Below are 15,001 nucleotides of genomic sequence, written 5' to 3'. Positions count from 1 at the left end.
CGAGAGGGATGGATACTAGGTGCCGCCATAGCAGAAACTAGCAGAGCAAAAGACACCCAATTGAACAAACAGCTAAACTCAACAACACCTTCATTATCAACATATGTAAGGCATCACACTCCACGTCCATGACTCATCATCACATCGCCTTACCACAACAGTCACCAATCCTATGAACTGGGCCTCAGCCATATAGGGCCACCACTGGTATTCGAAAAGCGTACGTCTATAATGCTGCCGAAGACCAGAGATATGATGGCGGACAACTTGACCAGAATGTTCAAGCTAGGTCCCGAGGTATCTTTCAGAGGATCTCCTACGGTGTCTCCTGTAACCGCATGCTTGTGCGTGGCACTGCCTTTGCCGTGCTCAGGGCCGAGACCACCGGACTCGATATACCTACTCAACATAGAAATATACAAACTAGGTCCGGATGAGGACATCCCACTTCTTAGCATTGTCCCATGCCCCACCAGTGTTGGACATAGAGATGGCCATCTGCACTCCCGAGCTGAGCGCCCCAACTAGGAGGCCAGCAGTGGCGTTCTTCCCACATATAATCCCAAACACTAGAGGGGAGAGTATGACCAATGCCCCAGGGGGTATCATCTCCTTCAGACTAGCTGATGTCGAGATGGATATACAGCGGGTGTAACTGACCATCACAGCACTGGCGGCCCCACCTCTTCTCCAATCTTGAAGCGCCCTATGCCATGCTTACGAGTAGCAGATCCCCTCAATGGTCGACAACCGTACCCTAACCTACTCGGGAGGTGCCTCGCCGTTGATGATCTTAGGGAACTGCCTCATACACTCGTCCACCATGTCCGTAGCAGCCTTCCCCACGGACTTCATAGTCAGGGCCGAGAAGGCATACGGCATCATAGCGCCGTACAAGACTCCCGCGAAGGTCCACGCATTCAACACATTAACCTGCATACCATCCCTCCCCTACATCGCGACAAAACCACCCCCCCACCTTTTCAATATTGGCCCGAGTACAGAAGGCGCCGAACAACGCCAAAGCGACCAAGGCCGCGCTCCCTATCGCGAATCCCTTCCCGACCGCGGCCGTCGTATTGCCAGCAGCATCCAAAGCATCCGTCCGGCGCCTGCCACTTACAATGCGACATCGGAAAAGGCTGGAGCTCCTCACCTGACAGACGCCCCGAGATGAGACATCTCAGCTATCCCCCCAGCATTGTCGGCTATCGGACCATAGGCATCTATTGCCAATCCCACACATAGGGTAGAGAGCATACCTACACAGAGGCAGTGGTCAAGGGCCAGAAGAGGCTATCGTTACCTAAGGCAGCTAAGGCGATGCCGTACATGCCACAGAACTCATGTGACACCAAGATGGTGACACTGAGGGCCAGGACAGGAATGATGGTAGAGAGATATCTGCAGCGATGCCCTATACAACAGCAGTATCATCAATGACACTCTACCCCAGAGCTAAGCCGTATATGATGCCAGTAGCCGCCGAGGTCCTTTGACTAAGGGCTATGTCCCTAACAGGACGGTAGCTATGGCTCGTGAAGTACCTGCCCGAGCATGGTGACTACCACCCCGGATACCACACACTCTGTAACCCTACTCTGTAACCAGACCCACTAGGAGGCCCGACCATAGACCCATGAGGACAGATGCCATACAGGCATACCTGATAACGAACACCGTCAAGTGTGGGAGAGTCTCCTAGCCTTACCACTCCACCATTTTCCCTGCATCCTCCTCTTTGAGGTTCTGTGGCAACAAGGGAGAGCGAATGCCGACCATAAACTCTGGTGGTAGGCAGACGTAGGAAATCCCAACGACTGCCGGCGTCATCAGCAATGTTGACACGAAGAGCAGTGACCTACACAACACCATAGAGTGAATAACTATCCCAAAGGGCCTCCTCTACTTCAGCGATCGCTCGATGCAGTCTATATCCTTGACCGGCATGACAAGAGGGACTAGCAGCACTGTCAGCCAACTTATGAAGATACCTATAAGGGACGGCTTCCTAGTGACGCGGCTGCGTATAGATAGACCCACCCGATGAGGAGATCAGCAATGGGTACATTATTGGAGCTTCATAGATGTTGAGATGAGATAGTGTAGAGCTGAGAGGAGGAGCAGGATCATTGTGACCAAGACCCAAAATGCACTCACTTGCCGATCAGTACGAATGCCGCACATGTGGCCTCTGCAAAGGAGCCGAAGAGGTCAGCGCCCATTCCAGCAATATCCCCAACGTTATCGCCTGCACAGCAGTCGTGAGTACCACTAGTGCCACTGCTAGACCTACCAACGTTATCCGCAATACATGCAGGGTTGCGTGGGTCGTCCTCGTCCATGCCATACTCATTTTTCCCTACCATCACCAGAGCACATCACAGATAGGACTACCCCCAGGGTGGTATTACCACTCAGATCCGCTCCAACATCAGCCGCCTTAGTATAGATACCACCACCGACTCGAGCGAAGAGAGCTATCGATGAACCCCCTAAGCCGTACCTAATCGATGGGAGCCTGACGATGACCGATGAAGGGCTCATTACTACCCTGCAAGGGCTTCGAAGAGTATGCTTGGGCCATCATAGCTGTTCCCTGAATTCTCAAATACCATTACGGCATTGAGGACAGCTATAAGGGCGAATATAGTGAGTACTCCCAGGCTGAGGCCAACGCAGATGGAGCACGCCGGGCATTCGGGCATTCAGGTACTACTACCTCACTAGGGTGAAGCCCATGACCGAGCCTCCTCGTATTGCTACGTCAAATCCCATCCGCAGTCCCTTCCAACACTCGTGAGTAGTACGCACCTACGATGAGCACTGAGGGGCGTTGACCGCATCGAGAGAGTGCTCACGTTGCAGAAGACTGCGGTCCGCATGCCTATAAAACCAGAAAGACAGCTGGTGATAGCCCCGACCAAGAAGGCCAGAGCAGCGAACCAGCTAGTGATAACACCAATGACGATACCAAATACTATGACATAGACGAAGAGGTACCTGGTGTGGAAAATCTAGGGCGGAGCGAAGCACTGAGAACCTACTTATACTCCTCTACCAAGAAGGCAGTGGCTCCCTCGGCGATATGAGCGCTCACTTCACGCATCAACTTGAGAGATTTCTCAACGGAATTAGACCCGGCAAGTAGTGGGGAGTCCCTAGAGGAATAGACAGCGCCTTTGGGAAATCCAGAATGGCCAATGTAGTACCCATCAGTCGAGACTCCCGAGTCCGTAGCGGCAGAGGAATAGTTAACACCACTACCGTCTATGGGCAGCTTATAGAGACGTGTGATCTGATGCGGTAGTGATATCTTTCACCAGACTACCGGCAAGTAATACCTCAATGATACCCCAGGCTAGGCCGAGGCAGGACGGTGCTATGATAAGAGAGAAAACGCCCCAAAGAGGCATCAGATATGAGCCAGGCTCCACATTCAAACCCGGAATGACCTGTGAATATATAGTTTTCACGCGCCACGAAATTATCGAGCCACTAGTACATCTGCAATTGTCGGCCCTCTAGCCGAGGGGTCCGCTGCAACTCCCGTCTCGGCTCCTTCCGCAATGCTAAGTATCTGCCCAGCATTCTTCAACGATGGTCCGGCAACCCTAGGCCCTTACTAGTAAAAGAAGGCTTAGCCCAATGGTATCGATCACTTTACGAGACGAACTGTCATGCATTCCCAAAAAATGGCTGACAAAAACAAGGTGATTCGATGTGGGTCGCCGCCGCTGTTAACACAACCCTAGTCGCGCTTCGTGAATGGCGCGCGCTAACTCTATGAAGGTAGCGCACGCCTCTTACAACAACTATGATTCCTCTCACTAATTTGATACAAGATGGACTTTTTTTGTGGAAACAGAATTATACACGTTTGACATGGTAGATTGACTTCTCATTCGACCCTGTCATCAGATACTGACGATTGAGTATTGTGCTGTAAGGAGGCCGATGGCCACTGGTTCTCTCCCAAGGACAGAATTTTTAGGGGCTCTGGGCCGTTCTGACTAACGTGGAACAAGTGTGAACTACATTTCTCGCTCGTATGGCCGTCAGCTTGACTTCATCAATGGCCCGCTCTCACTATCGTTAGATGAGAGAAGGAACGTTCACATGCTCAAAATTGGTAGAATTTTCCCTAAATTCTATAACGTCCATTCTCGATCAAATTTTCCATGATTTCACCAATTTTCCACAATACTGAGATTTTTTGTTGCAAAGTTAATCACGCAGTTTCAGATCTCTCTGTACTGTAACAACAGGTAGTGGTATGGCTTAGTTCATGCCATACCGCTACTAGGGAGGGAAGGGAGCTGGCTAAGGTGGATATGGACCGTATTGTGCCCGAAGGGGCCTCAGAGCTGCTAGACGGTGATGGAGCTTTGCTGTCGCGACTGATGTTAGACGTAACTGCTCGCCATCGTAAGGGGATTTCCCGTTACCTGCTGTTCCTACTAGGGTGGAGGCAGCATTTAGGGTATGCTATGTGTACAAGGTAAAGGCTGGTGGGCTGGTCTGTACCAAGCACGGCAAAGATGCCTCCTTGGACCAATATTGGAAGGCCCTACAGCCCATGCTGGAGCAGCTGCTGCAGTCACATCCCGAACAAGGCATCGCACTAGTAACCAGGCTCATGGTGGAGGCTCTCAAGTCCGTTTGGAACATAGTACAGGAACTCCTCCTAGAGCAGCTGCTACGGAAGTCGACTCTCCTGTCGATCATCGTAAACGTCTAGGGCTCCGACAACACATCGACTGTTGTGATCGGTGTGATCGGCTCCGCCACCCATTGGGATGTCTACAGTCGAGTCCTGTTGTATCTGAGGGTTACCTGTTCGGCATTGGCTGGAGTCTATACTAGCAACACTTGACCAATACTGGCGGCAGTGGGGCCCTAGAGAGGATCTATACGTTGCTAGGAACATATGCCCCTCCTTCTACCAAATATGCCGGACTCAACCTCTGAACATCGCATGCAAGGCGGTTTGCCAGGGCGTTGTCAGTCTGCGGAGGGCCTTTTAAGAGCCATGGTAGTAGTAGCAGGAGAATAGTGATAGGGAGGCGAATGCCTTCTCAGGACCGTTACTGGCAAGTAGCTCTTCGACCGTGGAGTCAACTACCCCTGCAAACCAGGCCGTGAGAGGGCTTGCTCGTTTTGTAGTTTTTAGGGTATTTCTGATGTCAGGAATAGCCTCGCCTGCCGTCATTGGTTTCCTGCGAGATGAAGTACAGCCGATTTACTCAGCTGTCGGAGAGGTATTCGTCCAGTTTGGATCCGCTCAGTAACCCTACGCCTTCTCCAAGTACACTACGTATAAGTTTCCTCCTGATCCAATCGGCCTGGTCTCGTTGAGTGTGTCACACCGTAATGAGAATCAGTTGTGGATAGATAGACGAGCAAGTACTGTGGAGGTTGAAGCCTTGCATGGTAGAAGGGTGCTTTATTGTCTCCACTCCATCATGGCTAATGCTACCAGCTTCAAACGAGTGTTATTCATAGCCATCGGCGTGCTGGGCTTGGCTACCGGGATGGCACCGCCGAGTGACTCGACTCTGGTGGGGGAGGGTAGTAGTAGCAGCAGCAGCAGCAAAAGGCCGCCTATAGTAGGAGCTCAGTTCAATGTAACCGATCTAGGCATGCTGTCCGGTACTGAAGGCGTTATGGCTAGGGTATCCAACCTTTTCACTGATAACGGAACTCTGAGCCTCTGTGCTGCCAAGGCCGTTGAGGTCGTCTATATTGCTACGTCCAAGGCCAAAGCGGCTGCTGTTGTCGTAGGGGAGGGAATGTCGGGAGCGAGCAAGCGCATCCGCCCGGTGATGGCTGAGGTTGGAGCCCGCGCGGGCGAACTGTGGACTAAGGCGAGGCCTGTGATCCAGTATGCTATGGTGGCTGTAGAGATGGGATGCGAGGTTATGGTCAAGGAGGTCTTCCCAATGGGGAGGGACATAGCGTTGGAGGTGGGCGGTTGGGCGAACAAGGGCATACAGTACGTGGCGGATCCAGCTAGGGGGATAGTCTGTACTGGTCTTGGTGCAATTGGAAAGGCAGTAGTGAGGGCGGCATCAGTGGTGGCCTTCTCTGGGCAGTACTGGTGGTACTCCACAATACTACCATCGCTGCTGAATGCTCAATCGATTGCTGATGACCTCATGCTTACTGTGACCTTGTTGTTGGAGAGGTCTGGCCCTCCTATCATGGGGGGCATGGCGGACATCTGCGGCAGAGCTGGAGATGCTGTCAGTCGTCTGCTACTCGCTGTAATCCCTAGAGTCCTCGACGCTGCTGCTTCCATCGGTGCTACCGTGATGGCTATCCATAGTAAGATGCCCTCCGCCTCCAGTGGTCTGGACTTACTGATACAGAAGGGTGTTGAGGCAGGCTTGTGGGTTCACTCCCAGCTACCATTGGCTTGCAGTGCCCGCACGCTGAATTCAGTGATGACCTCACCTTTGGACTCGAAGTGGGCACGTGTGCTGGCATCCGCGGACAACTGCACCACGGTTGGAGCTGCTATAAGGCAGTGGAGGGCGGCTTGGCATCCCGATGCTCGCTTGAATGGTAGAGGCAATAACGACTCTAGGCTCATCGATTGTACAGTGGAGGAGATTCAAGCTGGCTTTCAGTCGGCGAGCTCTACTGCCGATGATATCAAAGCTGTCGCATGCGGCGATGTGAAGACGGACGGTGGTATGGCCAGAATGGAGACTAGAGCTATCCTGAAGCAGGTCGCGGTGGCCATTGGTGCGCCCTTGGTGGGGCTATCTGTGGCAAAGCTCCTCAGATGCTTAACTCGCTGATCACTCTGAAGGAGCTTTTTTCTAATTAATGCATTTGTTACATTGTCCAGCATATAGCACGTCTCGTAGTGTCATCTTTTTGGTGTTCGGTGGGACGCGTCTCAGTGGTAACCATCTTGGGCATGTGTCAATAGACATGTACGGCGGAGGTACGGATGCAACTACAATTGTGAATGGGGTGAAGAGCGTCATCAGCAATGTGAGCCGCACTGTATCCTGAGGGGACGCCGACTCGTTCCCTCTTCAGCTGCAGCATGTATCGTCGGGTGCGGCTTTCTCTGAGTCCAAGTATTTCAACGGCTCGACGAACCTCAGCTCAGGGGAGATACGACGAGGTCTCAACAGTTCCTCTGTGGAGGCTAAGCTCGATGCTATGCGGCGCTTGATGGCAGCAGAGGCATCCTGTGGTGAGGTCCTCGAGAGTCGGCCGGGCCCCGTGGCAGCAACCGTTTTCAGATGACCCAGACGTATGCATTGACCTTTTCAGCGAGGTGGTGAAGAACATGTCAACCACAAACCTCGAGCTCAAACGACTGGTGTAGGCCAAATGGGTTTCGAAGGGGCCACTGGTGGGTAGGTACATATGGATCGTATCCCATGCAGAGTCGAGGAAGGAGCTTGCCTTGCTCAGTGTCAACTCTTTCCAAAAAGACTCTGTTGATAGTCGTAGTGCTCTGGTTAGGGCTGCCAGTATTAGAAGTATGGCGGCGATAAGAGTCCTCGAGATGATACAGGTTCGCTCCTTGATGATGGGTCGCTGTTGTACAGGCGTTTGGTAGGTGGTTATGGCAGCTGTGAATCAAGCTGCAGTAGACTCCTCAGCCTATGTCAGGAAGTCGGTCGCTGCAGTATGCCTTCCACAGGTAGCCCAAGTAGACTCCTCCTGAGCATCGTTGGCACACTGAACGTTGTGGTTTCCCTTGCAGTCATCGAGAATGATAGAGTGTCTGCATCCTGACAGGTATTCGTGACGGACGTCGATCAGTTTCCGTTGGTTCGGAATCTCCTCATTAAAATGATGGCAACTGATGGGTCCGAGCTGGTGAGTCACCCTCTATCACCACACGCCTGCTAAGGGTGACATCTGCCTCGACGTTAGGTTGTCGGCGCTGCAGCTATGTCGTATTTTGTTGTATGCATCAACCTGTATGGGAGGGAAGGTGCGAGAGGAAGAACCTCTTTTGGCTGGTGATTCTCTTTCAACGGCTACAGGCGTCTCCACGTCAACGCTTGATACGGTCCGAGACTCGCTGAGCATGCTTCATAGTGTTTACCCACGACTTGTCGAGCTGCTACCTCTGATGGATCAATTCGGCCAATACTACACCACTGGTGAATCAGCTGTTCCCTCGAGGCCATGCTTCCTCGTACCTGCTGTCAGAGCTGCTTCATCGCTACTGCAGACTGCATTTCGAACGTGAACATGTTCATCAACATTGTCGGCAGTTCCTTGAGGTAGGCATCACAGCAGACGTGTTGTTCGCTACAGAGGAGATGATGTGGGATACGCTCGTCATCTGTACGCTTTCATTGGATGCCACGACAATGGCCTTCTGGGAAGCTCTCTTTGGTGGAAATCGCGATCTACACAAACGTGTAGATATCGCTCCCCACTATATCAGGCGTGGTATAGTTTGGTAGTTAGAGGGATATATTATCAGCCATCGTGTAGCCTTTCCCGGGTGGAACTCACAGAGAGGGTGAAGAAAGCCTTGACGGTACCGTTGTACTCCTTTTTTTATGTCGCATAGTTTACGCCTCTTGAATCGGTAGTTGAACAGTACCCGTGGATGGGCCCGCGAAACACATCACGTGTCAGATCCTCACCTCAAGGCTGCTCCTATCTACTTCTGTACTAGTCGTTCATCTGGCTTGTTGCGTCATCTGGGACCTAGGTGGCCAAGAATATGGTGAAATTGTGAGCACTAATCTCATAAGTGGGCCCAGCTTGGCATCCGGCTAGATGGCTGCTGTTCTCTACCGATCGTTGCTGAGTTCATACTCATGGTGCACATCGGAACAGGTGCCCTGGTATTATCGAGCGGCAGTGAGGCAACGGAGACCCTCCTTACAACGATTCTCCATTTAGTGCGAGCCCGAGAGGGCCCTTCTCACTTCAAAGCTCATCTCCGGAAGTTCTTCCTCAAGTGCTCCTTAGTGCATTTGCATTCCTCTGCTTGAATTGGTTTACTGCCGCTCAGATCGTATGACAGTCCACTGGTGGCTGAGCTCAAGCTATCCATACTGTACGAGCTGCTGGATGCGTCGAATGCCAATGAGGTCCTCGCCGAGTTGCAGACCTACGTGCGGTGGCATCACCGACCGGGTCAGTGCAGTCCTGTGAGGGTGCATCGTCCCATCGGCCCAGGGCTCAGGATCTCTCATGCCAGGCGATGATTGGTCTGGCAGGTTTAACGGGCTTCCACGCGAAAGTGATGAACCTGATAACCTGCATAGCTAGAGAATACCAGCCTACGTCGGATAGGATAATGGTCGGCTTGGTGAACATGCTCGACAGTACATGTTCCTCTTTGGCTAATGAGGCAGCCGTTGCTGTGAGTGGAAAGACCATCGTCACTTGGCTGTCTCCCGAATTCTGAGTTGTATATACTCCTGTGAAGGTGCGAGACATCATAGCTCACAGGAAACGGTGTGGTGACCAAGGCGATTTGAAGACGGTGCTCCTCGGCCTATCGAAGGCTCTAGAGTCGCTGACCACTCCTGCAGCTAGGGCTTCCATTGTTTGGCTGTTAGCTCAAGCAGATGGTACAGCAGTCAACTGATCGATGCTGGGTGAAGAGTAGACCTCTCCCTATAGGCCTCGCTGTATGTGCCTATACGGTGGTCGATACCTTCCGCTTGTTGGTGAAGGGCTGGGCTCATGAAGAGGAGATGGTCAAGCAGCAGGTTGGTCTTGAGTGCCTTGATCGGGGCTGTTCACCCTGCTCGGCCCAGGTCGTGATCCTCGGTATGCGCCTCTGGGCCTTCCATCAACTCAACAGTCTCCGGAATATTGACGACAACGAGCCTCTAGATGCTACGGCTCTTAAGAGGGAGCAGTTTCCCTCCGCCATTTCTCGGCGTATGCGGCTCAACTAGCCGTTGACTCGCCATGGATGTGCTTCAGAGCTCTTACCTCGGTTATCGGAGATTACCGACTATATGTTGACTCTGGCACTTGATAAGGATTCCACTGTTAGCCCACGTCTAGCTGCTGCCGCCGGCATCCTCAAAGTCATAAGAGGCGCCTATTCGGAGTTATGCCAAGAGGGTTGGGAGCGAGTAAGGCAGGCCAGCGTTAGCCGGCGACCGTTCGCCATTTAGGCGATTGGTGCATCCGACGAAGACGACACTGACCTGCACAAGCTCGCCAGAGGGTATCTTCATGCTCACCTGCCGCAGTGGCTAACAGGCGCGGCTGTAAGAGAGTCCTCGCTTGTCAATGATGGTCCACTTCCTGGGCCTGAGGATCCCGGAGCTCCCCAGGTATGGATGGGGTCGCTAGGCAATGGATAGCGCTCGTTTAGGCGTATCTTCAATCGTTATCCTTCGTTTTGGGGGTGCCTATGGCGGGCAACGAGACCGTGATAGAATTTGATCCCGAAAGGGCTGCCGATGGTGAGCGCGAGCGACAGCTGGTAAGGCCAAGATTTGCGTTGTAGCTTCAGCAACTCTGATTAGCGATGCCAGTGGGCTGAGGTCTGCTTGGGTGACAAGACTTGGAATGAGTGTCCCTTCCTGTGTAGGCCTTTGATGCGATCCACCAATCTTCGTCGGCAGCGCGATCGGGAGCGCGGGGTCAAATGTTAGAGCCAGTGGCGAGAAGTTTCTCGTCGGGCGATGCCACTCAGCAACGTATATGGTGCCACCCCATCTGAATGGCGGGTCGTGGTTGGGGAAGTATTTTCTGGATGAATCTTTGCAAGATACCGTATCGCGAGTACATGTGCCGAGCGGGATCAGCCGGCCCGCTGAAGTGATCCAAAGCCTGGCCGATCTGGACCTCTTCTATTCGTGAGCCCATCCAGCCTTATGCATCCAGTGAACTTAATTGCAGTGATGAGGGACGACAGGAGACGGCTGAGTCCACTTCCCGTAGTATGTCTGAAGCTTCTGAAGAGGGCGGTCTCGAAGGACTGTCTCGGGAGGCGGCGCCTACGGTGGACTTGGTCTCGCTGTTTGCTGTACATAAGGAAGCCCATTCTATCGGAAGGAGCACCGGCGAGGTCACCACTGTGACTATGTCGTATCGTGTTGCTATCCTTGGTTGACAGGTCGTAACTGGAGAGGACACTGAGTCTTCCGAGGAAAGTGATGAGTGTGAAGACGCATGATCCCCACGTGTCCATTAACGACTCGTTACTCCTTTTCTGTATTCCTGTTGATGCGCTGCGTTGCCAGACCCACTATGTGGGTTTCGTGCATTTCGTGCATTTAGGTCATTAATGTCAGTTCGTTGAAGGACAGCAATCCGCCACCGCATGGGAAGCTTACTCCAGGCAGTACTGCTGGGTCCTCAACCTTATAGCTACCAGTTTTGGCCATCAGTCTCAGCATTATTATGAAGACTTGGTGCGTTCAAGTTGGTGTTCAATAGTGGCATTATATGTGTTCGGTAATGTAGCTCTTGCCAGGAGCCAGTGCTGGGTTTATTTCTTTTGTGTGTCTATGGCGTTCTTCTCTTTGTTGTTTCCTCGCCTCTCCTTCTCCTCTTCTCCAACGGTTACCAATGGATGCCCATGATGATGATGGCGAAGATCTCTTCGTGGACTATGGAGACTTTGGGGGTGTGCAACAACAGCTATCCCCGAAGCACGAGGATGCTCAGGGGGAGGATACTGCCATGTCTGGGGAAGGGGTGCCGGACAATGCACAGGAGTTGCTCAACAACCCTCCTAGCAGTAATGCCTAGATCAATAGCTTTACACACAGGATAAAGCGCTACTTGTGGTGTTTATACTACTTGTTGCGCGGTGGATGACCTGTTTCCTAGGCACGCTGTTCATATTCAACGCTCCTGAGGACACAGATGAAGCAGAAGTAGAGATGCGATGCGGTAGATTTGGTGAAGTCCTGTAGTATTCTATATTGACGGAGGCCGCGTGTGTGCACCGGTAAACGTGTTCAGAAATGTGGAGAAGGAAGAAGATAAGATTATCGTTAATTTCAAGAATACCAAGTCGGCTTATTCTGCCCGTGAGAAGCTCGACAATTCCAAATTCGATGATAATGAAGTAAGCGGGTGTCGCGAACTGACCGTCGAGTGGTATGGATTCAATACAGGTACATGTATACTTTGCTCCACAGCAAGGTGATCATCATCACAAGGGGAAAGGGTGAGGGAACTTAGTGATGCCGCTTTTTTCAGTAGTCTCTTCAGTGCTGCTGGAGATGGATCAGCCCCCACTGGTGGTATTGCGGTGCGAATGGACGTGGACCCACTAACCGGGGAGTATCTTGCCGGCGCTCGTGTCGTTGGCACTGGAGCTAGGCATGCTGGTGGTAGTAGTGTTTAGGGTAGGGGGTGCTCATAGATCTCGATGGATAGGCATGCGACGGCGTCTGTTGAGCGACGAGAAGCAAGCGTTGAGAATCGAGCCTCCAGAGCAGCCAGTGTCGCATTGGAGTGAGATACACGACCTTGAACATGATGACTGTGCTGCGCTGTAGTATGGGGGAGGGGTATCATACAGGAGTCGCTCAGTGGGTTCATAGTCATCGTAAGAGAATTCGCTGACGGTGTAGGACCACTTGTGGTTAACTTCGAGTTGGTAACGACGTGCTTTCACCTTCTCTCTCGGAGGGGTTTTGGTTGTGTTCTCCCTATCTCATTTCACTTCGCATCATATGTAGGCTTGACGACTACAGTAAGCATCCTCATCGGGAGTACCTCAATAACCGATACGTTATTTTTGGGAACCTACCCAGTTCCGAGGTCGACATCGATTCTAGACGCTCCATTGAAAGCTTCTTAGCTCGCTGGGTCAGATTGGATGATCTCGTGGAAACTAATAAGGTAATAGTAATATGGACCTAGCGGGAAATTGAACATATCCATTCGGAAGAGGCGTATACTGCTGATCTAAGATGATTAGAATATGTCCTTACTAATGAGTGAGGGAACTCCACTAACGTAGTTCAGGTCTGGACTTCATTTTTTGCATCAAATGTCCACGTGGGCGTCGGCAACGCCCTACGAGGCTCTGATTTGATCCCGTGTCAGATAACCATAGCCGGCATCCCTGTGCTCCATGTCACGCTGAGGTCAACTAGAGCAGCTGCTTTCCTGCAGTCTCATGTTGAAAAGTAGTACAGCACGATAGCCGTAGTCGTATCGTGACGATGATTGCCTCAGGGATTTGCATGAGCACGGTCACGCGACGCATGTGGCTTTCGCTCCGCCCTTGAAAGCGAGCAAAAAGCTGTGGGTCGGCTGGAGCATACCCATGGGGTTCAAGGTCTCGGAGACTGATCTCAACAAGGCCTTCGCCACCTTCGGATGTAAGCTTGGTATCATAGTTGTCCAAGCCTTACTGCTATGGTCAGATATCGAAGACTTCCGAATGCTCGACAACAAGAACTGCGCTTTTATACAGTGAGTGTGTTGTGGTTATATATGGTCTCTTTCATCCTGTAGTGGTATTTACTTCATGAGCTCGCGAACATATCCTCTTTCCGGTCTACTAGCATTTTCCGTCGTTGCCAAGTTCTTCGGTCTGATTGCGCATTCACTGGAGTAGGTACTCACACGTTGCCGATGCAGTGAAGGCTTACAACTGCATGTACGGCCTGGAGATAGCTGCTGGACATCATCTCAATGTTGACTTCACTTCGGCTCCTGCATCACACGACCACACTACTGGATTCACTGGCAATAGGGAGGTGATAGTCCGCTTGGATGGTACATCTTCAGCCCACTCCCTTATGGTGTTTCCTGTTTCAGAGCGTACCAGGCTTACACCAGTCCTTGGATGAGTATAGGAACCATCGATTGGGTGCTCGAGACCGATCTCTGCATAGGCATAGGTCGCGAAGCAGAGATAACAGACGTGATAATCGCAGGCGACATGATGAACGGTAGTGTGTCGGCAGCCCCAGCGTTGCCGCGACTGGTGCTGTTTAGGGAGGCCTCGGATAGCATGGAGGGGACGCGAGGATCTGGCAAGCATCGATCGAGGGAGACGATGGCCATCTTGAAGATGGGTGAGCTGGCCTGCGAAGTGAGGTGGCGCTTTGTGAGAGGCTCTGAGGTCAATAGCCTGTCACAGTAAGGGGCATGATAGTAGTCGTGACAGCCACGGAGTTATGCTCAGTCTGTCCAAGTTGAACATAGATCAGCGCACGAAGATTGAACATTGTCGGAGTCACGTAGAGAGACAGCCCGAGGATAGCACTATTTGGTACATCTCTGCGGCAACCAAAGACGACTGCGAAGGGTAATAAGACGCTCGTATCTTCCATAGTGAGCCTCGTCGTTGGTAATAGTGAACTCACTGAAGCCTCATTAGTATCATCATCATTACCACGTAGTGCAGCCAAGACTTAGCGGCTTTCTTTCCCTTCTGATGTGCCTGTGGTGAAGAGTGTTCCCAACAGGTATGATAAGCTATGTGACTACTTTATAGGGAAGGACAGGGTTGGATTCATCCACACTGGTGACTACTATTACTATCTATGCCCACCTTCGGAAGCATGTAAGCCCGGCACCACACCGGCACTTTCATTCGGTCAGCACATACAACATCAGGTGCCGAAGCTCTATCGTTAGAGCCTAGTTGCTACATGATGTTGGTACAAATAGCGGCTACTCCTGGTGACGCCACCGTCACAGCAGTTACCAACAACAATGTAGCTCGGCAGTAGGGCCGTGGACAAGTATGATTATTCTCATATAGTATTAGTATCGAATGCCAGAGGCTCAGTGTTGACAATGAAGCAAACAGCGATAGGGGATTCGTACAAGCTATTCTCGGATAGTCGTATTACTCATGCTCACGTGATTTACCTAGGCACCGAACGGTATGGTTTTGTCGAGGAACTAGCAGAGAAAGTGTCTTCTTTCTTCGCACTACTATCGGCTAAGGCGGAGCGTTGTCTCGGCTTTGCTAGCAAGCATTAGAGTCGTAGTTATTGCTACTGAATATCGTGGTGATGTGGTAGTTTTATGGCGTTGTTTTCGAGTAAAGTTGCGGGTG

The 15,001-nt window shown here is 51.8% G+C and overlaps 7 protein-coding genes across 7 annotated transcripts; 6 read left to right on the top strand and 1 right to left on the bottom strand.

Moving 5' to 3' along the window:
• Window positions 1-170: 170 nt before the first annotated feature.
• Window positions 171-3,416, bottom strand: Pmar_PMAR023586 (H+-translocating inorganic pyrophosphatase TVP1, putative; the record flags this gene model as incomplete). Its single annotated transcript, XM_002785823.1, has 19 exons — window positions 171-399; window positions 449-655; window positions 767-933; window positions 980-1,112; window positions 1,157-1,262; window positions 1,307-1,404; window positions 1,452-1,547; window positions 1,601-1,666; window positions 1,712-1,861; window positions 1,910-1,994; window positions 2,044-2,111; window positions 2,161-2,251; window positions 2,297-2,362; window positions 2,415-2,506; window positions 2,554-2,667; window positions 2,723-2,814; window positions 2,862-3,003; window positions 3,048-3,180; window positions 3,332-3,416. 19 exons carry the CDS (start codon window positions 3,414-3,416, stop codon window positions 171-173), a joined length of 2,220 nt encoding a protein of 739 aa, XP_002785869.1.
• Window positions 3,417-4,485: 1,069 nt separating this feature from the next.
• Window positions 4,486-4,866, top strand: Pmar_PMAR023585 (hypothetical protein; the record flags this gene model as incomplete). The annotated part of the gene is made up of 1 exon (XM_002785822.1): window positions 4,486-4,866. The coding sequence occupies one exon, from the start codon at window positions 4,486-4,488 to the stop codon at window positions 4,864-4,866; it is 381 nt and encodes a 126-aa protein (XP_002785868.1).
• An 85-nt stretch (window positions 4,867-4,951) lies between these two features.
• Window positions 4,952-5,291, top strand: Pmar_PMAR023584 (hypothetical protein; the record flags this gene model as incomplete). Its single annotated transcript, XM_002785821.1, has 3 exons — window positions 4,952-5,035; window positions 5,083-5,141; window positions 5,174-5,291. The coding sequence occupies 3 exons, from the start codon at window positions 4,952-4,954 to the stop codon at window positions 5,289-5,291; spliced, it is 261 nt and encodes an 86-aa protein (XP_002785867.1).
• Window positions 5,292-5,465: 174 nt separating this feature from the next.
• On the top strand, window positions 5,466-8,040 carry Pmar_PMAR023583 (hypothetical protein; the record flags this gene model as incomplete). Its single annotated transcript, XM_002785820.1, has 8 exons — window positions 5,466-6,761; window positions 7,054-7,213; window positions 7,272-7,344; window positions 7,384-7,540; window positions 7,586-7,669; window positions 7,768-7,848; window positions 7,906-7,952; window positions 8,019-8,040. 8 exons carry the CDS (start codon window positions 5,466-5,468, stop codon window positions 8,038-8,040), a joined length of 1,920 nt encoding a protein of 639 aa, XP_002785866.1.
• Window positions 8,041-9,215: 1,175 nt separating this feature from the next.
• Pmar_PMAR023582 (hypothetical protein) lies at window positions 9,216-9,572 on the top strand (the record flags this gene model as incomplete). The annotated part of the gene is made up of 2 exons (XM_002785819.1): window positions 9,216-9,379; window positions 9,428-9,572. Coding segments are annotated over 2 exons (309 nt in total), but the record flags the coding sequence as incomplete, so codon positions are not given.
• A 396-nt stretch (window positions 9,573-9,968) lies between these two features.
• Pmar_PMAR023581 (hypothetical protein) lies at window positions 9,969-11,140 on the top strand (the record flags this gene model as incomplete). The annotated part of the gene is made up of 7 exons (XM_002785818.1): window positions 9,969-10,088; window positions 10,131-10,292; window positions 10,334-10,444; window positions 10,553-10,661; window positions 10,733-10,820; window positions 10,864-11,032; window positions 11,081-11,140. The coding sequence occupies 7 exons, from the start codon at window positions 9,969-9,971 to the stop codon at window positions 11,138-11,140; spliced, it is 819 nt and encodes a 272-aa protein (XP_002785864.1).
• A 395-nt stretch (window positions 11,141-11,535) lies between these two features.
• Window positions 11,536-14,925, top strand: Pmar_PMAR023580 (hypothetical protein; the record flags this gene model as incomplete). The annotated part of the gene is made up of 16 exons (XM_002785817.1): window positions 11,536-11,707; window positions 11,800-11,881; window positions 11,935-12,040; window positions 12,090-12,142; window positions 12,187-12,308; window positions 12,355-12,472; window positions 12,660-12,822; window positions 13,030-13,112; window positions 13,162-13,307; window positions 13,353-13,401; window positions 13,547-13,688; window positions 13,750-13,883; window positions 13,930-14,073; window positions 14,120-14,242; window positions 14,403-14,500; window positions 14,816-14,925. 16 exons carry the CDS (start codon window positions 11,536-11,538, stop codon window positions 14,923-14,925), a joined length of 1,845 nt encoding a protein of 614 aa, XP_002785863.1.
• Between the last annotated feature and the right edge of the window lie 76 nt (window positions 14,926-15,001).

This window comes from Perkinsus marinus (genome assembly GCF_000006405.1).
Source record: "Perkinsus marinus ATCC 50983 genomic scaffold scf_1104296931952, whole genome shotgun sequence".
In the NCBI taxonomy this organism is placed as follows: Eukaryota; Perkinsozoa; order Perkinsida; family Perkinsidae; genus Perkinsus; species Perkinsus marinus.
Note: the sequence above shows the minus strand (reverse complement) of the source record. Positions and strands in the feature narration are given on the sequence as shown.